This window comes from Bidens hawaiensis, unplaced genomic scaffold (genome assembly GCF_021521415.1).
Source record: "Bidens hawaiensis isolate Kalapana, Puna unplaced genomic scaffold, B.hawaiensis_p1.1 tig00061210_1, whole genome shotgun sequence".
Lineage (NCBI taxonomy): Eukaryota > Viridiplantae > Streptophyta > Magnoliopsida > Asterales > Asteraceae > Bidens > Bidens hawaiensis.
This window is the reverse complement of record NW_027501023.1, coordinates 23423-49362: the sequence shown is the minus strand read 5'-3', so window position 1 is coordinate 49362 and position 25940 is coordinate 23423. Positions and strand designations below refer to the sequence as shown.

Here is a 25940-nt window from a genome sequence, read left to right as displayed (position 1 = left end):
ATACTGTTTTTATTTTTCTGTTTGAACAGCAATATTTAAATCTAGTGAATATACATGTCTAGATTTTATTTGATAATAAATTTTATATTATATACGATAAATAGAACGCGGTTAGAAATATTCCAAACCAATGGAATATCTAGTATGCATGTCACTTTCTATAGTACAACTCATAACGCACAATGTATACGTAAATATTCTAAGGCGAAGACCCAAAGACTAAGTCTACTCTTGAAGCAAGCAGACAATTTGAACACTATGCTCTCATGATTTATATACACACCACTCCAGTAATTAATACTTCTCTCCAATTATTCAACCGATCACACCACTGTTCAACCACCATGTTAGCCTTCTTTTGGGTGGTACTCCTCTTAACATCCACCACCACCACTACTGCACAATCATATAGCGCCACCGACCGCTTCTTCATCGACTGCGGCTCATCCTCCTCAGCCACCACTTCTGACCCGAGATGGGACAGTGATCAGAATTCCAAATTTGTGGCTTCAAACATCACCACTTCATTTCCTTCCACCCCATTCCAACCAGATCCTTCAGTATCCGGAACCCGACCTTATTCTACTGCCCGGATATTTAACGCTTCTTCGTTCACTTACTCGTTTACGGTCTCCCAAGGCCCCAAATTCCTCCGCCTCTATTTCTATCCTGCCACATACTCCAACCTCAAACCAGAACAGTCTTTCTTCTCGGTCACATCCAATGGCTTCTCTCTTTTAACTAACTTCAGCGCTTTCCTAACCGCCTCCTATCTGGCAAACAGCCGCTTACACGCAGGAGTCAACGGACCCCAAGTTCCAAACTTTGTCAAAGAATTCATTGTCTATGTAACAGATGCACAAATCCTTGATGTTACCTTTACGCCCTCACCCAACTCATATGCCTTCATCAACGGTATTGAAATCGTATCAATGCCGGAAGATCTGTATTACAACTCTAAGAACCTGAAACCTGTTGGTATGACTACAGCACCTGATGTTACCAATGACCAGGCGCTTGAGAATATTTACAGGTTAAACGTGGGTGGGGGATATATATCAGGTACTCAAGATACCGGTATGTACCGGTCATGGGACCAAGATAATAGCTACATATACGGAGGAGCAATTGGGAATACACCTACTTATGATAAGCCGAAGCCGATTATATATACCACGCAGACACCAAATTATACTGCTCCTGAGTTAGTTTACCGAACTCAAAGGAGTATGGGTAATATGTCTTACACATACAATCTGACTTGGAGACTACCCGTTGATTCTGGGTATTTTTACAAGCTCAGGCTCCATTTTTGCAACATTATACCACAATACACAAAAATGCGTCAGGTGCTTTTCATGGTCTTCATTAATAATCAAACTGCTGACGAAGAAATTGACCTATTCCAGTTAACACAAGGTAGCGGTTATCCAACATTCAAGGACTACGTTGTGTTTGTCGATGACCCTGATCGCAGCAGAGGCAAACAAAACTTGTGGCTCGCGATGCATTCTAGTCCCAATTATGAATTATATGAAGATGCTTTTCTAAATGGTTTGGAAGCCTTCAAGCTAAGCACGAGCAGAAGTCTTGCTAGCCCAAACCCAGAGCTTAGTTCTACAACCCCACCAACCGGGCAGACAACTACTGGAAAAAGAAACAAGAAGAAAACTCCATATGCCGTGATAATTGGAAGTATTGGAGGAGCATTAGTCTTGTTGTCTATCTTAGTCCTCATAGTTTTCCACCAACGAAGGCGAGTCAAACACTATGCTCCAGCCACTGATGACAGGTCATCATACGGCCCAGCATATAGTGAATCGAAGTCTTCACATTCGACACTTCCATCTGACAGATGTCGTCGCTTCTTACTTACAGACGTGAAAGCAGCTACAAATGAGTTTAATGATGAGTTTGTCATAGGAAATGGAGGGTTCGGTAAGGTGTACAAAGGGTATATAGACAACGCTTCAACCACTGTTGCAATCAAACGACTCAATGAATCATCTAGTCAAGGTTTTCAAGAGTTCCATACGGAAATAGGGTTGCTGTCTAAATTACGCCATGTCCAATTAGTGTCCCTGATTGGATACTGTGAAGATGAGCGGGAGATGATATTAGTTTATGATTACATGGCTAACGGGACTCTACGGGAGCATCTTTACAAGACAAACAAGCCTCCTCTGCCATGGAAAAGACGTCTCCAAATTTGCATCGGGGCAGCAAAAGGGTTGCATTATCTCCACACGGGAGCAAAGCGTGCAATTATACATCGGGATGTCAAGTCCACAAATATCTTACTGGATGAAAATTGGGTTGCTAAGGTGTCTGATTTTGGTTTGTCAAAGCTAGGCCCTAGTGACCAAGCACAAAACCATGTCAGCACAGTGGTGAAGGGTAGTATTGGGTATGTGGATCCCCAATATTACCGAAGCCAACAACTCACAGACAAATCTGATGTGTACTCATTTGGAGTTGTTCTACTTGAGGTGCTATGTGCACGACCTGTTATGATTCCCGGGCTGCCCAAAGAACAAGTGAGTTTGGCAGAGTGGGGGAAATATTGTTATCGGAAGGGGACTTTAAACAAAATAATTGATCCAAAAATAAGGAGTGCGATTGCACCTGAGTGTTTAAAGCAGTTTGGAGTGGTGGCGGTTAGTTGCTTGAAAGAGCAAGGTAGTGAAAGGCCAGCCATGGATGAAGTAGTTTGGGGGCTAGAGTTTGCATTGGAATTACAAGAAGCTGCTGAGAAAACGGTTGTTGAACCCGTGCCTGAAAATCAAGAACTTCCAATTTTGTCACAAGGAGAGACAACAACAGACGAGGATGTGTTCACGGGATCAAGCGCGATAAGAAACGGCACTTCTTCGATCAGTAGCAGCGATGAAGGGTTCAAGTCAGAAACAGTTTTCTCTGAGATTCTGAAGCCATCTGGAAGATGATATGAAAGTTGGGATTTTAGAGCCAACCCTGCAAACAATCAATGCACTGTTAGATATATTATTGGTGGTTAAATTTTGGTTTTGGTTGATGCATTAGTAGAACAGTGATTAAGTCATTAAACTGTATGTATTTTGCATTAGTCCTTCGCTTCCAATATTGAGGTTTAATAGCTATACTGTAATGAATAAACTTATACAATTATTACGCTGTTCATGCTATGTATCCCTAAATGCTTATTTGTTTCCTAGTAATTAAGGTTTTATCTGCTCGGAATACAACTGATTGTTGTCAAGTGACTAAGTGAAATATTCATACTAGGATTCTAATCTACAAAACACTTGTGATTTGCAAAAGAGTAAATTACACTTACATTGTTATTGACGAGTATGTCAAGTCCGTCATGAACTACCTCCTTCATGAAGTTTAAGATATAATATCTGCACTCTATACTTCCCAGTTGAGTTGGATCCTACAGAATAACATATTCAAAGTTACATATTATGATTAAATGATAATACAAGTTTGTTTTTGTGTGTGTTAAACTGAAGGCAGCCTAATAACTGAAAACATCATCTCATAATTCACTAATCAAGTTAACTATTATGACTTCAAGTTGAAATAATCACACTTTAGTCACACATGTATGAAACAGATTTTTACAAAGTTGAAAAGAAATACTTTTATTTTAGTCATATTCTTTTATTTGCGTCCAATTCAGCGTGAGCAGATCATATTAGCGCGCGCGTGCAGATCAGTAGCGTGCAGTTAAAATCAGAATCTGAATAACGCGTAGATCAGGATAACGCGCCCAGATCATAACAGCCCAGATCATAACAGCCCGCATATCAGAATAACGCGCAGATCATCAGATCAGCGCATAGATAAGAACAGCCCGCGTGCATATCAGAATAATTTGCCTCAGACGCGGATTAAAATCGATAGGCCTTAAGGAATCCAGATAATAACAAGTAGTAGTTTTAATGTCTAACACGGCCAACACCCAGTGGTTTCCACAAAATTCAAAAACCAAATAAAGTCAAACAACTTAGTTCTATTTTATCTACGAACAAGAATTAATTTATCTTGGCTCATATACCTAAACATACAACTACAAAATTAATTTATCACCTATTATTCACGATATGGAATCTGTCCATTTTTGTTTTCAACTTTGTCACCTATTAATTTATCTACTTTTTATCAACTTCTTTGCAATTAATATAGTGTTGCAGGATCAATATATCAATTCTAGTTCATTATTACTGTTAGCTGCAATATGATCAAGCTTATAGCAACCCACTTTTGTTAAAGAAATAAATAAGAAAACCAATTTCAGCTAAAGGAATGTACAAGACTACCAAAATCAACATAAGTCAAAATGTGCAACCATTACGTCTCAAAACACATTCATACCAAACAAACTACCCAGCCCCTACTTGAACATCCCCAATAACAGAAGCACTTGGGGACCACAAATGCATCCTTAGCTACCGAAGGGGCGTTATCATATACATTCATAAGAGTCCGATGCATGGAAACTGACAAAAAGAAAGATCGTTTCATATAAACTCTAACTGCAAAATAGTATTGAACAACCACTAGTAGAACTGTAATTGAATCAAACGAACATGAACACTTAATCGAACAAATACTTGTGTTCATGTTCATTTGTTTGGAAAATGAACATGTTCGTGTTTGTTTATGTTCGTTTGTATAAGTGAAAAAATGATAAGTAGTGAGTCCCTTGTTATTTAAATTCTTATATACTTTTGGGTTTTAATGTTACATTTTTTATTTTTTTATTTTTTTTCATACAAAATGGGACATTTCTTGGTCAAGTATAAAACTATCCACAAAGTTTTTGGTCAAGTATAAAATTATCCAAAAGTATATATTATTCAGCACAAATATATCAACTTCTGATCCATAATATGAGAAGTTATAATGCATTATAACAAAAGGTAAGTACCTTCTTTATCTTGTTTTCCTTGAAAGGCGTCCCAAAAAAAGAAGTAATCTAATTGTATCTACAAATCCTTTATAAGCAGCCCTAATTAAGCATAAATAAGAACATATTACTAGAATATTCCATTTAATTTTTTTAATTAATATTAGTATACCAGTGAAGAGGGGTCCTTCCATCATTATCTGATGCATCAAAGTCAGCATGATACTTGGCTACAATGTAATTTAAGAATGATGTTTGACCATACTGAGCTGCAACATGAACTGCCTGCAGATAACCCCACAACTATAAGCTTTTACAACTAGACTATTAACTTCAAAATTCACAATTAGCGGTGCAAACGAGTCGAGCCACTAGCAAGCTACACGAGATTGAATCGATAAACAGCTCAAAATGAGCAGATCCTTATCGACCCTGAGCCTCAAATAAAGCTCGTTTAGTTATCGAGCCTTGTGTATATTTAGGGGGTGTTTGGGATTGCTTATTTTACCCTCCTTATGACTTAAAACTTTTCTAAAAAGTCATAAGGCTTTTAGCAAAAACTGAAACTTGTGAGCAGAATAAGTCATAAGTTACACTTTTGTAACTTATGACTTATGGCAATAAGTTAAATGTAACACTTTTGTAACTTATGACTTATGGCAATAAGTTAAATGTAACACTTTTGTAACTAATAACTTATGGTAATAAGGAATCCCAAACACCCCCCGTAAGCTTTAACTCATTTGGACTCGTACGTATTCATTTCACACTGCATAGCCAGCTTGAGCCGAGCTTAGGCTTGTTTAAGGTACTGCACACGAGGTCAAGCTGAGCTTAGACACGTTTAAGGTTTTTCTCAAAATAACTAAAAATATATAAAAATTAATTAATTAACAATAAACAATAGCAGAACTCATCATAAAAAAACGATTCACGAGCCAATGTCGAGCTTTATAAAAGAGCTCAAAACAAGCCAAGCTCTAGCTTGAGCTCTCGTAAGTCAAAACAACCTGAGCTCAGGCTCAACTCAACTCGTTTACACCCCTATTCCTAATCTACAGCTGATTTTGCACAAAGCTAAAATAATTTACCCTATAAGCATTCACATCAGCAGCCTCAACCCGAGCACCATTCTGCAACAACACCTCTGCAGCCGCAAGAGAACCCCAAGCCGCCGCCCAATGCAACGCGGTCTGCCCCACGTGATCAACAGCATGAACATCACCGCCATGCTATCAAAAAAAGCAGTTAAGATCTAAACACACAGATCTGACTATTAACTAATTTATAACATAATTAACCAACAAACATGCATACCTCAATAATATAGTGAACAACATCAGCAACGTTATTAAGAGCAGCCCATTGAAGTGGGTAATACCCATTACCATCCGGTTGATTGACAGAAACACCGTCTTGTTCAACGAATTTTATTAATTTGAGAAGATCGCCGTAAGCACAAGCACCAAATACGTCAACGATTACAACTTGTTACGGGTCTGTTCTTTGTCCGATATGTAGGAGGGTGGAGGTTCGGCCACTCCTGGAGCCGATTGCACAGAATGAAACCGATTGATCAGAGGCCGTGATGGGTATGACGGAGATGCCAACTGCGTGGTATGCTCTAACCAAACCATTGAAATGGTGGGGCTTTGTGACATGTTCTCTTATTTAATTTTTATTTCATGACAAATGTTTAATGACTCGTAAAAAAGAGAATCATGTATCTATAATTTTTTTTAATTTATGACTACTGCTTAATGACTTGCGAAAAAGTGAGTCATAAATCTTCTAATTTTTAGAAAACATTACTCTTTTTTTATAACACACACATTTGCGAGTCATAAATAGTCGCGAGTCATAGATTGTTATTCATTAAAAACTATTTTTCTAGTAGTGCTATCACCACCTAGAACTACCACACCCATAACATCACCCACATATCAATTCACTTCTCCAATTAGAGGCACATCATTTTGGACCTCTACCTTTACATCATCCATCCACTCACAACCCATCATACAAACCTTAGCAACCACAACCGAACCCATAAGCCTACTTCTAACCATCACAACATCCTTCCTGACCCAAACCTTAACCATGCTTATTCCAACCACTCCACATTCAACCATATCAACCACACCTCCCTCAACACTCAAAAGCCCTATCATATAAGCCACCCCTATCCCAGCAGTAAATCGAAGAAGTCCCTTGTGTTTCGAGATCCTATCCTCGATAGGATTAAGGCACTTCAGGAAGCAAACAAAAATCATGCTAAGAAAGAGCTTCTGTTGATCAAGTTCGTCAAAGATCAGCAAGCTATCAATGAGCAGGTAACAAGGTAGCGGGATGCTCTTGCTTCAAGAGTAGTTCAGTTGGAAGAAAGCCGGGATCTTGATAGAGTTCGGATTGAGAGTCAACAAAGTTTGATCGGGAATTTTCAAAAGAGAATAAGCAATTAACAAGAGTTAATCAATCAAAACTCTTTACGAAATGTTGAACAACATGATGAGATGGAACGGCTCCAATCAAGAGTTTCTCATCTTAAAACTGATTTTCCTTCATCCTCCAACTTTGCAAACAATCTGAGGAGGGAGTTAGATTCGACTCTTGATCAAGCATGAATGGAGTTTGAGAGGATGGGTTCAAGCGTTAGTTTGTTGGAGAGTGGGTCCAGTTCATCTAAGGACATGGACAGGTTTATGGGTGAAAGCGTTAGGTCGAGGACAAGAACTGAGCTGCTCGAATGAGAAATTGATGATCAACAAGACTTTAATGGTGGTCAAAACACGGTAAATGAGTCCCTCGTCAACCATTACCTTTATGTTTTGGAGGTAATGCGGATGACTGATCAAGACTTGGTGAATCTGAGGACTCACTTGATGAACACCTATAGTGGATTCCTAGAAAGCAATGAGTAAAAAACTGAGCCAAACAACAGAAGAAGGTATGCTCTTGCTAGACTCCTTGCTGATGCCGAAAGAATTAAGACTCAAGGCATAAATCATGGAGTCTTTCACAGTGCTCCACTAAAGAAGCCGGTGGAAGCGGCGTTGGTCTGAGTACAAGTTTTGAAGAGCCATTGATGGTTGTTGGAACCATCGTGAGTACTGAACTCGTTGCTACTACTGCCACCTCAACTAGGTAGGTCAATGCAATGACTTCCGCTCTTGTTGCAACTATATTGGTTGCACAAGTGAGTGCTCCTGCTCTACTGTGGTTGCTCTTGTTGCTGCTTCGGTGGATCCTGTTGATCAACAGCCGATGGCTCAAGGAGGTGATGGTGACGATGGTGATGGTGAAGATGATGATGAGTCTGATGATGATGACTCGGATGATGATGATGTGGAAAAAAGGATGATAAAAACAAGGATGATGATGATACGTATGATAGTTTTGATGAGCCGCGTGACAAGAGCTGTGATGATGATGATGACAGTGGTGGCAATGAAGCCACTGGTGGAAACAAGGCAGGTGAGCAAGAGCCGCCAAGTGAGACTCAACGAACATGTGATGCTGACGCTGCAGTTGAGGCTGAAATTGCCTCGGTTTTTAATGTTTTCTCTTTTGCAGATACCAGCTCACCAATTCAAGAAGCTGTGGAAGACAATAAAAGTGATAGTGATGATGGAATAAACTACTCTCCAAATTCGGATACTCCTTAAAGGGAGGTTGAAGAACCAGCTCAAGATCATGTTGTCACTCCTCCTACCCTATGCAGTCAATATCGCCGATATATCACCGATATATCAGTGATATATCGGTTATTGGTTCCTTGGCGATATAAAATAAAAATATCAGTTCAGAATATCAGTACCGATAATATCGACCGATAGTGGACCGATATATCTTCGGTATTCCTGATATTAGTGTTTTAAGTCTTAATTATCAACTTTTAGTGTTCAATCTTAGTGTTTTAAGTCTTACTCAGTTCTAACTTGCTACGATTGTTAGGGTTTTGCAATTTGCAAAACGTTAATTTGTTAATGGTAGGAGACTATACTCAATTATAAGTGTTAAATTGCTATATATATATATGAATTTTTCATGATATTAATTTTACCGATATCCCACCAGCATCTCACTACGATAACCGATATCTCATATATCGGTCCTTGACTGATATCCGATATTTTTTTCCGCATTAACTGCTTAGCTCCTACTAAGACTGCTTCAAAGGACACAAAGAAATGCATCAAGTACTATAGTGTGAGCAAGATGGCAAGCTTAAGATGGAGGTCGAAGCCGTATCATTGTGTCTCTCCCATCCTCTACGCACGATGGCACAAAGATAGCACAAGTTGGGCTATCCAATGTGCTAATGGCGACCTGACATATCTCACTTACGGAGATATGCACATTTTGTACTTGTTCGACATGAACTACTTTATGAGGGAAGTAGGTGGAGGCGCAGAGGAAAGCACTGTGGAGGGTTGGTTCAAGCGATTTCTGAAGCACGAGTGGAAGGACGACTACCCAAACTTTCCGTTGAATCCGGGTAGATCATTCAAGTCTAGAGAAGTCAATTCAGTAACCGAAAGAAGAAGAAGGGGTTGAGATACAAGATTCCCGAGAATCACGGAGAACCAATTATGCATGGCATGCGCTTTGGTGACGATCTTCTTTATGACTTTGTCTTGTGGGAATTTGATAACGAAAAGGGCGAGGTGATCATTCATTGTGACAGCATGCATCACCTCCGCTTTTTCGATGAGCACGAGCTGGTTTCTGCAATGCTGACTTACTCAAGCTTTACGAGTCACCCTTGTGCACTGTTGAAGACCATCGTCGCCATTGCACGAATGAGATCATTAAGAAGTTTAACAAGTTTGTACGCCTTCTTGTTAAACTTCAACCATTTGATCAAGGCGATGTGTTTGAATGCGAGTCCGACTGAAGACACGAGCTAACGGATTAAATATTAAAGACTAGAGGGAGATTGTAAGGCCCATTTTTCTATTAGTCTTTTGTGTTTACTTGTGCGTTAACATTTACATTAGTTAGCTAGTCGGTTTATTTCTCTTTGTATGTTTGGGCCCGAGACCTTGTAAACAAAAGCCCATTGGGCCGTATTAATGTTAGAATGGTGCATGAGAACATACACTATAAATAGTGTATGTCTCTCATGCAAACACAACCTTTTGCAAATACAAAACCTTATCCTTATCTACAAACTCTCTCCCTCTCTATCATCTCTTCCCTCACAGTCAATAAACAAACCAAACAAGATCCGAGATCTCGGTTCCTCACTAGTGATTTCGCTAGCTAGTGTTGAGATTGATCCAAGTAGACTAGTTGTTGTGTTGTTTGATCCGTCCATAGGACCTACAAATGTTGTGTCTTGTAACAATGTTATTTGTTCAATCATGCAAGTTCGTGTTTACGGTTCAATACCTTGTTCCTTCTTGTTACATTCTTGATGGTTGATTGAATCGTGATCTTCTAGGTCCTATGATCAAGATCATGTATTCAATCTTCATTCAAGAACTTCAGTGCCAATATCATGATCGGTTCGTTGTGAGTCTTGAACATCAAACAAACTTGGTGTTGGTAAGAAACAAATTCATAAGAGAAGAAGAGGATGGCTGCATAATTTAGTTGTCATTCACTTTTCTATCAGAATGAACCAGGTTAACGCTTATACATGATTCAAAATGAGAATTTCTAAGACCATGTTTAAATTTGTTGTGAACAATGATGATGCGTTAGGAGAAGACATAATTAAATCTTAAATTGATATGGATAGTTGTTACAAGAAGATGGAACTGAAACATGGTAACGTTCGATCTCTACCTTCAACTGATACCAATATAGAGGAAACTAAGTTGAATATTGATGACAGTTGGGTGATATCAAGTTGTTGGAGTAAAAATGATTTCACTTGGAGTTGGGGAAATATTTTTTCTAAGATGAGAAAGAATTTGTTTTGAGTTGTAAAGCTCTACAATATCAGGGCGTGTGAAAATTTCGAGGTTGTTGAATCAATACTAACCATTTGGTGTATAAGATGTAAGTTACATAAACAATATTACAAATGGTAACTGCATGCATGTAAACGTAAACATAGTGGCTCTTTTGAAATCACAAAGTATACCGGTCCACATACCTGTCTATGTCATAAGAGTAGTCAAGACTCAAGACCATCCAAACCTAGATGCAAGCTTGATCACTTAAGAAGTCCAATAGATTATACAACAACAACCTTCTATTAGTATTATTACTTGAGCCAAAGTAAATGATAAGTTGGGCTATACTCCTTTATAGAAGTATGCTTAGACATGACATGAAAACAGAAAGCAATTAATTAGGTCTTTGGAAATTGGGATAAATATATTGTTTACCTCAAATTTTAGATGCACTATGAATGTTTAAATGATGGAAATGCGTTTTGGGGTAGACCGGTACAGATCATGTAAAATTCATCCATGTGTTTTGTGCATTTGAACCTTCTATCAAGACCTTTAAGCGTTGTCGACATGTGAGTAGGATTTATATTTCTTGTAATTTCCTTTTTGTATTTAACATGGCTTGATTATAAAAAGGGAGTTATAAGTTACATTTTTATGAAAAATAATCCATAATAAATTGATTGAAGACAAAATAAGAACAGATATTAAAAATAAATTTAAAAAAAATACTTATATAAATAAATATCTTTCAAATTGCTTATTTTAAAATATATTTTAGTTTAGATTTCATCTTTCTTTTTGTTTTATGCCGTCTAAATAATGTCATTCTGGTGGGTCAGTGCACTCCATATTTCCATAGCCATACGATTTATTATCCTATTTAAATAAAATTATTGACTCATTCAAATGGATTTTTCTCTTGAAATAGACCCATCAGTCGAAAAGTTGAAAACAAAAGTCATGGGTTTATATTAAAGCATTGAACCGGCTGGTTTTTTAACAGACGAAGAAGCTACGCTACAGCTGGTCCGAATGATTGGTGAACTCTCGTCTTTTTTTTCTTTTTTATTTTAATATTTTATCAAATACTGTTTTTATTTTTCTGTTTGAACAGCAATATTTAAATCTAGTGAATATACATGTCTAGATTTTATTTGATAATAAATTTTATATTATATACGATAAATAGAACGCGGTTAGAAATATTCCAAACCAATGGAATATCTAGTATGCATGTCACTTTCTATAGTACAACTCATAACGCACAATGTATACGTAAATATTCTAAGGCGAAGACCCAAAGACTAAGTCTACTCTTGAAGCAAGCAGACAATTTGAACACTATGCTCTCATGATTTATATACACACCACTCCAGTAATTAATACTTCTCTCCAATTATTCAACCGATCACACCACTGTTCAACCACCATGTTAGCCTTCTTTTGGGTGGTACTCCTCTTAACATCCACCACCACCACTACTGCACAATCATATAGCGCCACCGACCGCTTCTTCATCGACTGCGGCTCATCCTCCTCAGCCACCACTTCTGACCCGAGATGGGACAGTGATCAGAATTCCAAATTTGTGGCTTCAAACATCACCACTTCATTTCCTTCCACCCCATTCCAACCAGATCCTTCAGTATCCGGAACCCGACCTTATTCTACTGCCCGGATATTTAACGCTTCTTCGTTCACTTACTCGTTTACGGTCTCCCAAGGCCCCAAATTCCTCCGCCTCTATTTCTATCCTGCCACATACTCCAACCTCAAACCAGAACAGTCTTTCTTCTCGGTCACATCCAATGGCTTCTCTCTTTTAACTAACTTCAGCGCTTTCCTAACCGCCTCCTATCTGGCAAACAGCCGCTTACACGCAGGAGTCAACGGACCCCAAGTTCCAAACTTTGTCAAAGAATTCATTGTCTATGTAACAGATGCACAAATCCTTGATGTTACCTTTACGCCCTCACCCAACTCATATGCCTTCATCAACGGTATTGAAATCGTATCAATGCCGGAAGATCTGTATTACAACTCTAAGAACCTGAAACCTGTTGGTATGACTACAGCACCTGATGTTACCAATGACCAGGCGCTTGAGAATATTTACAGGTTAAACGTGGGTGGGGGATATATATCAGGTACTCAAGATACCGGTATGTACCGGTCATGGGACCAAGATAATAGCTACATATACGGAGGAGCAATTGGGAATACACCTACTTATGATAAGCCGAAGCCGATTATATATACCACGCAGACACCAAATTATACTGCTCCTGAGTTAGTTTACCGAACTCAAAGGAGTATGGGTAATATGTCTTACACATACAATCTGACTTGGAGACTACCCGTTGATTCTGGGTATTTTTACAAGCTCAGGCTCCATTTTTGCAACATTATACCACAATACACAAAAATGCGTCAGGTGCTTTTCATGGTCTTCATTAATAATCAAACTGCTGACGAAGAAATTGACCTATTCCAGTTAACACAAGGTAGCGGTTATCCAACATTCAAGGACTACGTTGTGTTTGTCGATGACCCTGATCGCAGCAGAGGCAAACAAAACTTGTGGCTCGCGATGCATTCTAGTCCCAATTATGAATTATATGAAGATGCTTTTCTAAATGGTTTGGAAGCCTTCAAGCTAAGCACGAGCAGAAGTCTTGCTAGCCCAAACCCAGAGCTTAGTTCTACAACCCCACCAACCGGGCAGACAACTACTGGAAAAAGAAACAAGAAGAAAACTCCATATGCCGTGATAATTGGAAGTATTGGAGGAGCATTAGTCTTGTTGTCTATCTTAGTCCTCATAGTTTTCCACCAACGAAGGCGAGTCAAACACTATGCTCCAGCCACTGATGACAGGTCATCATACGGCCCAGCATATAGTGAATCGAAGTCTTCACATTCGACACTTCCATCTGACAGATGTCGTCGCTTCTTACTTACAGACGTGAAAGCAGCTACAAATGAGTTTAATGATGAGTTTGTCATAGGAAATGGAGGGTTCGGTAAGGTGTACAAAGGGTATATAGACAACGCTTCAACCACTGTTGCAATCAAACGACTCAATGAATCATCTAGTCAAGGTTTTCAAGAGTTCCATACGGAAATAGGGTTGCTGTCTAAATTACGCCATGTCCAATTAGTGTCCCTGATTGGATACTGTGAAGATGAGCGGGAGATGATATTAGTTTATGATTACATGGCTAACGGGACTCTACGGGAGCATCTTTACAAGACAAACAAGCCTCCTCTGCCATGGAAAAGACGTCTCCAAATTTGCATCGGGGCAGCAAAAGGGTTGCATTATCTCCACACGGGAGCAAAGCGTGCAATTATACATCGGGATGTCAAGTCCACAAATATCTTACTGGATGAAAATTGGGTTGCTAAGGTGTCTGATTTTGGTTTGTCAAAGCTAGGCCCTAGTGACCAAGCACAAAACCATGTCAGCACAGTGGTGAAGGGTAGTATTGGGTATGTGGATCCCCAATATTACCGAAGCCAACAACTCACAGACAAATCTGATGTGTACTCATTTGGAGTTGTTCTACTTGAGGTGCTATGTGCACGACCTGTTATGATTCCCGGGCTGCCCAAAGAACAAGTGAGTTTGGCAGAGTGGGGGAAATATTGTTATCGGAAGGGGACTTTAAACAAAATAATTGATCCAAAAATAAGGAGTGCGATTGCACCTGAGTGTTTAAAGCAGTTTGGAGTGGTGGCGGTTAGTTGCTTGAAAGAGCAAGGTAGTGAAAGGCCAGCCATGGATGAAGTAGTTTGGGGGCTAGAGTTTGCATTGGAATTACAAGAAGCTGCTGAGAAAACGGTTGTTGAACCCGTGCCTGAAAATCAAGAACTTCCAATTTTGTCACAAGGAGAGACAACAACAGACGAGGATGTGTTCACGGGATCAAGCGCGATAAGAAACGGCACTTCTTCGATCAGTAGCAGCGATGAAGGGTTCAAGTCAGAAACAGTTTTCTCTGAGATTCTGAAGCCATCTGGAAGATGATATGAAAGTTGGGATTTTAGAGCCAACCCTGCAAACAATCAATGCACTGTTAGATATATTATTGGTGGTTAAATTTTGGTTTTGGTTGATGCATTAGTAGAACAGTGATTAAGTCATTAAACTGTATGTATTTTGCATTAGTCCTTCGCTTCCAATATTGAGGTTTAATAGCTATACTGTAATGAATAAACTTATACAATTATTACGCTGTTCATGCTATGTATCCCTAAATGCTTATTTGTTTCCTAGTAATTAAGGTTTTATCTGCTCGGAATACAACTGATTGTTGTCAAGTGACTAAGTGAAATATTCATACTAGGATTCTAATCTACAAAACACTTGTGATTTGCAAATCAACTAACATTGAAGCCATTGTCTGATTGTATCAAGTTGCATGTTCGATATATTGTGATGTAATAGCATATGTAAATATGCAATAAAGATAGGATGTACAAAGGCAATCAAAGAAACCTATGTTAGGGTATGATGGCATACGCCCGGATCGTGCTTAGGCCCGGATATGATCTGACCCACTGGACCCAGTATGGCCCACACTCCCTCCTATAAAAGGAGACTAACCCTTCCTCTCCACCACCTCTCCCTACCTACCCTCTATAAACAAACATGATTGTTATACACTTAAATATACTGATACTAACTTGACCACCGAAGGGTGGTCCCAAGACTCTAGTTCAGACACCTTCTAACTGGTTTCCTATATATTGCAGATCAAAGCAAGAACCAGGAAGGGATAGATCCGACTCGCACGGTTCTGAAGACTGATCTCGACCCCAATAACCGACCCTTCAACAGGTAACATATTATGTTCTACATGATGATTTAAATGTTATGCCCTCCTTGGGTGCGCGCATATAATGTATATATGTGTGAACCCTCAGGTGGGCTAAAGTGAAATTGCACTAATTTTGACGTTATTTTACTAATCTCGTGAAAATAACGTTAAAAGTGGCGGAAGGTTAATCAGGCATCATGTGGTAGCGTTGATAGCCGAAAGACAAGGGTACATGCACCAATTGGCCGGTATCCCAATGGTTGAGTGTTATGTGCCTTATGTCCAAGGCTTGATGCAAAACTACCATGGGGGTCTCACCGGAAGCAGCCTCTCTATTCCTACGGGGCAGAGGTAAGGCTGTCTACATCTTACCCTACCATAGCTTTGCTATTGGTGGGATATACTGAGTACGATGATGATGATGATGATGATGATGATTTAGATGTCATCAAAACAAGCCCAATTCATATTTTTCCTAAAACCTGAACGTAATCCTGACTTCATACTCGTGACCTCGTCAAATTCGATAACAACATTCTTTCTTTACAAAAAAAATGAAAAGACAAAACAGGGGTCTGAAAATTAGGCTAGTAAGCAAAGGCAGCATCTGGAAGTGGGAAGAAAGCTTGGTACCATATGAAGTGATGTCTCCTCTCATGGATAATACTCTTTTAACATTATTAAACATATGTTTTTCTTTGTGTATGAAATATATTAGTTAATTATACCCTATAAGTTAATTGAAAATGTTATGTGGAAGAATTGAAAAGATAGGATTCAGAGAGAGAAAGCTAATAGCTCATTGTGTGCATGCCTTCATTAATGGCTAAATCCCGCTTAAGTACATTGTTTAACTTTCAGGTGAGTAGTTAGTTGTTATTGCTAACATTAAAGTTAAGTCTGAATTATTTATTCGAATTACAATACAGCATACAAGTATGTAACATTGGAGGTGCACATCCGAACCAGCTCGAGAAACGATTTAGACTTTCTTTGACCGAAACTGAATCGGTTTTCAAACCGAAGCAGTTTGGGACCAAAACCCAATTTTGTGCACCTCTTTATAGCAATACTCCACCAAGAAGACAATTCTTGTCCTCAAGAATTAGACCACAAAGGTTGAATAACGTAACTAGAAATCATATGTTTACTCGCGCGTGCCCACCTCAAAACTCCTCACCGGATATTTAGAGTATGGCACTTGTTTCGCTCAATCACTCGCACGAAGTATTTCATGTTTTCGAATTTGATACTTTTGTCGGGGACTTTAGTGTCAAGACTGTCAAGTGTCAACTAAGCGCGTTAAGTGTAGTGGGGAACATCACCCAGGCCCCTTCAATACCTAATGAAAAATCATCCTGATCGGGGATAGCCACCCTGAATCCATGAAAGAACAAACTAGTACCGAGGGGTTGGAGTGGGAAGGATGGTGAAAGATGTGCGGAAACACCATCCCGTCCTCTTCGGTGCCGATTAGAAATCCATCCTGAACCACCCCTTCCCAAAACCACTTTCATCACCCTAAGGGCGTGTTTAGTTTGCAAAATCGATGGAATTGGATTTCAATTCCATTTTCTATGTGTTTTGTTAGCAAATGAATTGGAATAGGAATTCCGTTTTTAACGTGTTTGGAGCTGATTATGAATCAGGTAACACTTAACGCGCCCGGTGCCCGTTTACATGTCCGGCATAGGTTGACGTATTTTAATGCATCCAGTGCTGATAACGCGTTTGACGCCGGTTAATGTGTCTGACGTCCAATGCAGGTTAACGCATCAGACGTACATTATTGATTAAACATTCGACAACGATTAACACATTCAACGTCGGTTAACTCGTGCGGCGTAGGTTAACGCGCTCAACGCCGGTTAACGCGCCTTTGAAAGAACCTTTAATGCCATCTATATAGTGTAGTTTTGTTATGTAAGTGGTAGGGTCAGTTCACTCCACAGCCATGCAACCCTTATTGACTGACTCATTCAAATGGATTTTGTTTTCGTCATTAATACTACTATCCCACTACGTAGTAAATGTGGAATTATTCTAAATTTCTTGGAGAAGACTTAATTTCCAAGTCTACTCTAGAATTAAGCGAGCAGACAAGCTCCTATGGTTTCTTAACCCACTACGTAGTATGATTATTCAAGCAATCATACAACTTCAATCACCATGTTCACCTTCAGATTCGCCTTCTTTTCTGTGGTTCTACTCTTCGCTGCCACCACCACCATTGCAAAACCATATAACGCTACCGACCGCTTCTTTCTCGACTGTAGTTCATCCTCCTCCACCACCACTTCTGACCCGGTATGGGATGGTGATCAGAATTCCATATACATGCCTTCCAACATCAATACTACTTCGTTTTCATCCACCCCTAACTACACAGATTCTTCGATTTCCCAAAATCCACCTTATACTTCTGCTAGAATTTTTAACGCTTCTTCGTTCACCTACAAATTTCCAGTCTCCCAAGGCCCCAAATTCCTCCGCCTATATTTCTATCCTGCCACCTACTCAGAGCTCAAACCAGGCCAATCTTTCTTCTCAGTCACATCCAATGACTACTCTCTCTTAACCAACTTCAGTGCTTTCCTAACTGCCTTGCATCTGGCAACCACCGGATCCGATGCAGGAGTCCGTGTTCCCAACTTTGTCAAAGAATTCATCATCTATGTAAAAGATACACCAATCCTAAATGTTACCTTTACACCCGAACCCAACTCATATGCCTTCATCAACGGTATTCAAATCGTTTCAATGCCGAAAGATCTCTACTACAACTCTAAGAACCTGAAACCTGTTGGTATGACTACAGCACCTGATGTTACTAATGACCAGGCGCTTGAGAATATTTACAGGTTAAACGTGGGTGGTGGATATATATCTGCTACTCAAGATACCGGTATGTACCGGTCATGGGATCCAGATGATAGCCACATATACGGAGCAGCATATGGATTGACGCCTATTTATGATGCACTGAAGCCGATTATATATACCAGCGAGACACCAAATTATACTGCACCTGAGCTAGTTTATCGAACCCAAAGGAGTATGGGAAATATGTCTATGACATACAATCTGACTTGGATACTTCCCATAGATTCTGGGTTTTTATACTATCTGAGGCTCCATTTTTGCAACATTATACCACAATACAATAAAAGAAGTCAGGTGATTTTCAAAATCTTCATTAATAATCAAACTGCTGACAGTGAAATTGATTTGTTAGACTTAACTCGTGATAGCGGGTATCCTGTATTCAAGGACTACGTTGTGTTAGTCAATGACGACGATGGCAGTAGAGGCAAGCAAGATTTATGGGTCGCGATGCATCCTAGTCCCTATGCTGAGCTATACAAAGATGCTTATTTGAACGGTTTGGAAGCCTTCAAGTTGAGCACAGACAATAGTCTTGCTAGCCCAAACCCGGAACTTAGTTCAATAACCCTACCAACAGGGCAGACAACTACTGGAAAAAGGAACAAGAAAAAACCTCAATATGCCATGATAACTGGAGGTATTGGAGCAGTGTTAGTCTTGTTCTCTTTTATAGTTCTCGTTTTACATCAACGAAGGCGAGTCAAACGCTATGGTGCGGCCGAGGACAAGTCAGTATACGACCGAGCATATAGAGAATCAAAGCCTTCACATTCAACACTGCCGTCAGATAGATGCCGCCGTTTTTCACTTACAGACATGAGAACAGCTACTAATGAGTTTAACGAAGATTTTGTCATAGGTAACGGAGGGTTTGGTAAAGTGTACAAAGGGTACATCGGCAGTGCTGCAACCGTTGTTGCAATCAAACGGCTCAATAAATCATCCAATCAAGGTTTTAAAGAATTCCACACGGAAATAGGGATGTTGTCTAACCTACGCCATGTCCAATTAGTGTCCCTGATTGGATATTGTGAAGATGAGGGAGAGATGATATTGGTCTATGATTACATGCCTCATGGGACTCTAAGGGAACATCTTTACAAAACAAACAAGCCTCCTCTGCCATGGAAAAGACGTCTCCAGATGTGCAGCCAAAGGGTTACAGTATCTCCACACGTGTGCAAAACGTGCAATAATTCATCGAGATGTCAAGTCCACAAATATCTTACTGGATGAAAACTGGGTTGCTAAGGTGGCTGATTTTGGTTTGTCAAAGCTAGGCCCTAGAGACGAAGCACAAAATCATGTTAGCACGGTGGTAAAGGGTAGTGTCGGGTATGTGGATCCAGAATATTACCGAAACCAACAACTCACGGAGAAATCTGATGTGTACTCATTTGGAGTTGTTCTGCTTGAAGTGTTGTGTGCACGGCCTGTTATCATTCAAGGGTTGTCAGACGAACAAGTGAGTCTGACAGAGTGGGGGAAGTCTTGTTATCGGGCGGGGACCCTAAACAAAATAATTGATCCAAAACTAAGTGTGATTGCATTTGATTGTTTAAGGCAGTTTGGAGATGTGGCGTTTAGTTGTTTGAAAGAGCAAGGAAGTGAAAGGCCAGCCATGGATGAAGTGGTTTGGGGGCTAGAGTTTGCATTGGAGCTACAAGAAGCCTCTGAGAACACGGTTGGTGAAGCCATGTTTGAAAATCAAGAACCTCCGTTTGTGTTGCAAGAGACAACAACAGACGATGATGTGTTATCAAGATCAAGCACGGTAAGAAATGCCATGTCATCGATTAGTAGCAGCAATGAAGGGTTCAAGTCTGATACAGTTTTCTCCGAGATTCTGAAACCAACTGGAAGATGATTTGACAGTTGGGATATGGGATTTCCTTTTAGTTTTTTAATTATCAGTCAAGTGTTTATCTCTATAATTTTGATTTTGATGATTGCATTAGTAGAATAGTGATAAAGTTAAATGTAATTTGCGTGACTCCTTTCCTCCAGTTATTTATGTATAAATGTATAATAGTGGCCATGTAACAAGTAAACTTTCATACAAGTGAAATCATTTGTGTTATGTCCCTAAGGCCTAAACTAACACCAAACCCTGGTTATGTTTTTGTAGTAATTAGCATTTTATCTGCTCGGATTACCACTAATTGTTCTCAAGTGAGAGATTTTTTCGGTTGCTTACCGTTTGAGAGTACAAAATTCTAACCTAGAAAATGGGACAGGATTTACAAATAAACTAACAGTGAATGTTATGGGTTAAATAAATAGAATGATTCTTAGGTGTCAATTGTCAATAAGCAGAGCTTAAAGGGGCGTAACTGTAACCAACAACTAACTAAACAATGTTTGAATGTTATTTGATAGATGTTGTACTTAACAAAATGTTGAAGGTGAATTGCGAAAGTTGAGAACAATTCCTCTTCTATATCTATTCTTTCTTTTGCTAACATATGAAAATATACAACAAAGACGAAAATACAAAGAAACTTGCTTTAGGGTAAAATACTATGTTTAATATTATTTGATGTCAACAAAACAAGCCCAATTCATCCTATTTTAAAGCCTAAATGTCCAATCCAATAATCCTAGATTCATTCTCGTCAAATCTCATAACATTAGTTCTTTACCAGAAACATAAAAAGACAAAACTGGGGTTTGAACTTTGAAAAGTAGGCAGTGTACGGTAGAGAGAGGAGAGGTTTTATTTTTCCTTTTTCTTAAAACTTAAAGGGACATCCATTCACAATAATAAAAAAAATAAAAAAGCAGTCAACAGGTCAAACTTGGTATGCCATAACTATGTTTCCTCACATATGCAATATATTTAACATTATTAAAAAAAAATATCATGAAAGTAATATAAAGTATGGATGTTTGGGTCGGTTTTCCAGTTACTCAAGTTTGAATTTTTTTAAAAATGAATTCAAATTAGAATTCAACTTATTTGAATTTGGTTTAATTTGGGTTAATCCGAATTCATCCTAATTATTAAAGAAAAAAATCCCAGCACACTGAAAACAACGCAGCTAAATAGTACCAACAGCAACCTAAAGGATCCAAAATAGCATTGACAAGTTCAAATACGGTAGAAGTTGCTAAATCATTAAAATTAAGTGAATCTGCTCATAGCCATCGTGTGCACGTCACTTAGTGTCAAAAAACATAAACTAGTGTATAAACTATAAACTACTTTTATTGTCTAAAAATCAGTTATTAGTCCACTTCAAACTAAATTAAAATATATTTTTTTAATTAAAAAATAATAAATTCATCAAAAAAAATCTACAAAAGCAACTTCGCACTTTTGCAGGTAGTTCTAATGACACATGTGTTTTACATTATGTGAATTTAAATGACAACTCCTATTGGCTATTGCACAAGACATTATTATTATATTAATCACTAGATTACTCCTATTGGCCAGTAGCAAGACTTAAGCAGACTTTTCAAGTCAACCACCCAATCCTTTCACTTGTAAGTTTCAACCGTAACTACTAACTATCATTATGATATATACTTTATAAAAATAAATAAATAAATAAATTCCTATTTATATTGCCACACCAACCAACAAGAAAGTAACTAGCATTATGCTTTCCTTCACTTTACCGCTCTTTTCTTTGCTCCTCTTCTCCTCTACCATCACCACCACAGTCGCCGCCACCCAACCATACAACGCCACCGACTACTACCTCGTTGACTGTGGTTCCTCCACCACCACCACGAATTCTAACCAGATATGGGACAGCGACGAAAGTCCCACCTTTATACCCTCCAACATAATCACCAACTCATTTTCTTCCACCCCGCTTCAACGAGACCCTTCGGTCCCCCAAACACCTTACTACACCGCCCGAATATTTAACACGTCTTCATTCACCTACACATTTCCAGTCTCTGAAGGGCCTAAATTCCTCCGCCTATATTTCTATCCCGCCACCTATTCTGGCCTCAACCCAAACCAATCTTATTTCTCGGTATCATCCAATGGCTACTCCCTCTTAACCAACTTCAGTGCTTTCCTAACCGCATCCTTTCTGGCAACCACCCAATCCAATGGAGGAGTCCGGGTTCCTAACTTTGTCAAAGAATTTATCATATATGTAAAAGATACACAAATCCTTAACGTTACCTTTACACCTTCACCCAGCTCATATGCCTTCATCAACGGTATTGAAATCGTTTCAATGCCGGAAACTCTCTACTTCAACTCTAAGAACCTGAAACCAGTTGGGATAACTACAGCACCTGTTATCAATAACGACACGGCTCTTGAAAATATATACAGGTTAAACATGGGTGGGGGGCATATATCAAATACAGAAGATACTGGTATGTACCGATCATGGGAACAAGATAATCGATATATATACTCAGCAGCAATTGGGTTGACACCTGTATATGATCGGCTAGAGCAGATTACGTATACCATATACACGCCAAATTATACTGCACCTGAGCTAGTTTATCGGACCCAAAGGAGTATGGGCAAGCAGTCTGACAAGTACAATCTGACCTGGATACTTCCAGTAGATTCTGGGTTTTTTTACCATCTCAGGCTCCACTTTTGCAACATTATACCACAGTATAATAAAAGTAGTCAGGTGATTTTTAAAATCTTCATTAATAATCAAACCGCTGATGATGAAATTGATCTATTCTACTTAACACGAGGTAGTGGGTATCCTGTATTCAAGGATTATGTTGTGTTTATTCACGACCCCGATGGCAGCAGTGGCAAGCAGGATTTGTGGCTCGGGATGCATCCTAATCACCGTTCTGAACTATATCGTGATGCTTATTTAAATGGTTTGGAAGTCTTTAAGTTGAGCATGGACGGTAGTCTTGCTAGCCCAAACCCGAATGTTAGTAGTGAATACCCACAGCCAAGGCCTGCAACTCCCACAATACAGAACACAAAGAAAACCATGTCTTATGCTCCCGTAATTGGTGGTGTTGGTGGAGGGTTAGTCTTGTTGACTGTTTTAGTTCTTGTAATGTTCCAGAGAACACGTGTCAAACACTTTGGCAAGCCAGACAAATCTACTGAGACTTGTGATCCATCATTGCCGTTAGATCGATGTCGTCGTTTTTCACTTATGGAATTGAAAGTTGCTACTTGTGAATTTGATGATGGATGTGTTATAGGAAGAGGAGGGTTTGGTACAGTGTACAAAGGGTACATTGACAATGCTAGAACCGTTGTTGCAATCAAACGACTCAACTCATCATCCAAACAAGGTTTTCGTGAATTCAGAACAGAAATAGGTTTTCTATCAAAACTACGCCATGTACAACTAGTGTCCTTGATTGGATACTGTGATGATGAGGGCGAGATGATACTGGTGTATGAATACATGTCAAACGGAACACTACGAGAGCATCTATATAAGAAAAACAACCCTCCTTTGTCATGGAAAAGACGTCTTCATATTTGCATAGGTGCAGCCAAAGGGTTGCAGTATCTTCACATGGGTGCAAACCGTGCAATAATTCATCGGGATGTCAAGTCCACAAATATCTTACTGGATGAAAATTGGGTTGCTAAGTTGTCCGATTTTGGATTGTCAAAGCTAGGCCCTAAAGACCAAACGGAAGGCCATGTTAGCACAATGGTGAAGGGTACCATCGGGTATGTGGATCCTGAATATTATCGGAGGAAACAAATCACTGACAAGTCTGATGTGTACTCGTTTGGAGTTGTTTTGCTTGAAGTGCTGTGTGCAAGACCTGTTATCAATCTAGCGTTACCTGATGAACAAGTGAATCTTGCAGAATTGGGGAAATCTTGTTATCGGAATGGAACCCTAAATGAGATAATCGATCACAACCTAATTGGTGAGATTACCCCGAAGTGTTTAGCTAAGTTTGGTGAGGTGGCATATCGTTGCTTGAATAAGGAAGGAATTGCACGCCCGTCTATGGATGATGTGGTTTGGGGACTAGAGTTTGCATTGCAACTGCATGAAGATGCTGAGAAAATGGGTGACATGGTTGGCGAGGTAGAATTAGAAAGTCGACAGCTCCTACTCAGCATGCGATCAACGCCAATCACAATCGAGGAATACGAGTTATTGGGTTCAACTGGAGTGGCAATAAGACATGGCACGTCATCTACCGGCACTTTGACGGAGATATCACAGCCAACAGGAGGCTGATATAACTTTTCTGGTGAAGGTCACAAATTTTGGTTCAAATTTTGTCATTTGATGAAAATAGTGGTGTGATTGTATCACTCCTTTCATGTACAAATTGATTTCTAAGAATTATGTAACAACCCTTTGAGCATGCTTCTAGAGGCCTTAATGACATGTTACATGTCAGAATTTAATTATGTAGCAATTAAAAAGCCAAGATCGATTGACATTATTATGAGTTTAGTGTAAGAAAAATGATGTGAAAAATAAGTAGTTGAGTAATCTTTTAAAGAGTGATTCAAAAAATAAACAATAAGATTCTGTTTAAGGTTGTCCTCACAAATTTGGAGTTTACTTTAAAAAAAAACAAGACCGAATTGTCCCCCCGAAACAACTTAATCATTCAATAAATGGTGTCAAACTTGATGGGCTCACATTCCAGAAATTGAAATGATAAAGACAGGGTTTGAATTTAAGCGACTAAGACGGCCACATATATTGAATAATTGACAAAAGACTTTAAAAAAACGTGTTGCTTAGATATCAGGAAATAAATTATTGGCCATTCTGTATTTCATTAACAATACTCGGGGCACGGTATACTTATTACAAGTGAAATATGCAGAACAAGGTTGACAAGAACTATGATGCTTTTGAAAGGAATTGGCACTTTAGCTAAATGTTTAAACTTACAGCCTGCTTGCTTATCTGATAGACTAAAAGTAACCTAGATCACCATATTCGGTATATGAAAACTATCATTTGAGCAAAAATTCATAAGAAGAGACACTCTACAAGAACAAATGATACTGAAAAGGGTATCAATTTGACATTGGGATAATCAGTAAAAACAAATACAAGTGAGACAAAACATCGAACACCTGGCGTGCATACACACACTACACCCTAAAAATCATCCAATACAAACAGTAAATGGATAGTCATTAACAACTTAGGAACATATATAATAACAATGCATAATTAATAATTACTATATGATTGAATAAGAAAATGTGTGAAAACAGGTACCTCTGAGAGAATGAACAATTTGCCGAAGTCAGAAGTTGAGGTTTATCTTCATAACCAATAACTTGAATCTGTGTAAAAACTTGGGAAAGATGATGAAATCATGTATAGTTTAGTATAGGTGAAGTGATTATTATGGTACATGTATTTTAAACCGTTTTTATGATAGAAAGGGCAAGAGGTGAATGGAGTGTTTTCTATATTAATTTAAATAACATTGTATTATGGGATTTATGTGGAATGGGTAGCC

General features: G+C 39.0%; 1 protein-coding gene and 4 pseudogenes across 1 annotated transcript; 4 read left to right on the top strand and 1 right to left on the bottom strand.

Moving 5' to 3' along the window:
* The first annotated feature begins 199 nt into the window (after nucleotides 1-199).
* Nucleotides 200-3138, top strand: LOC143603304 (receptor-like protein kinase FERONIA pseudogene; annotated as a pseudogene).
* A 1782-nt stretch (nucleotides 3139-4920) lies between these two features.
* Nucleotides 4921-7065, bottom strand: LOC143603305 (putative protein S-acyltransferase 23). Its single transcript, XM_077080135.1, has 5 exons — nucleotides 6922-7065; nucleotides 6212-6385; nucleotides 5986-6126; nucleotides 5067-5179; nucleotides 4921-4996 (listed from the first exon to the last, which is right to left on the bottom strand). The coding sequence occupies exons 1-5, from the start codon at nucleotides 7063-7065 to the stop codon at nucleotides 4921-4923; spliced, it is 648 nt and encodes a 215-aa protein (XP_076936250.1).
* A 5018-nt stretch (nucleotides 7066-12083) lies between these two features.
* LOC143603303 (receptor-like protein kinase FERONIA pseudogene) lies at nucleotides 12084-15028 on the top strand (annotated as a pseudogene).
* A 2767-nt stretch (nucleotides 15029-17795) lies between these two features.
* On the top strand, nucleotides 17796-20458 carry LOC143603310 (receptor-like protein kinase FERONIA pseudogene; annotated as a pseudogene).
* A 1382-nt stretch (nucleotides 20459-21840) lies between these two features.
* LOC143603302 (receptor-like protein kinase FERONIA pseudogene) lies at nucleotides 21841-24727 on the top strand (annotated as a pseudogene).
* The last annotated feature ends 1213 nt before the right edge of the window (nucleotides 24728-25940 follow it).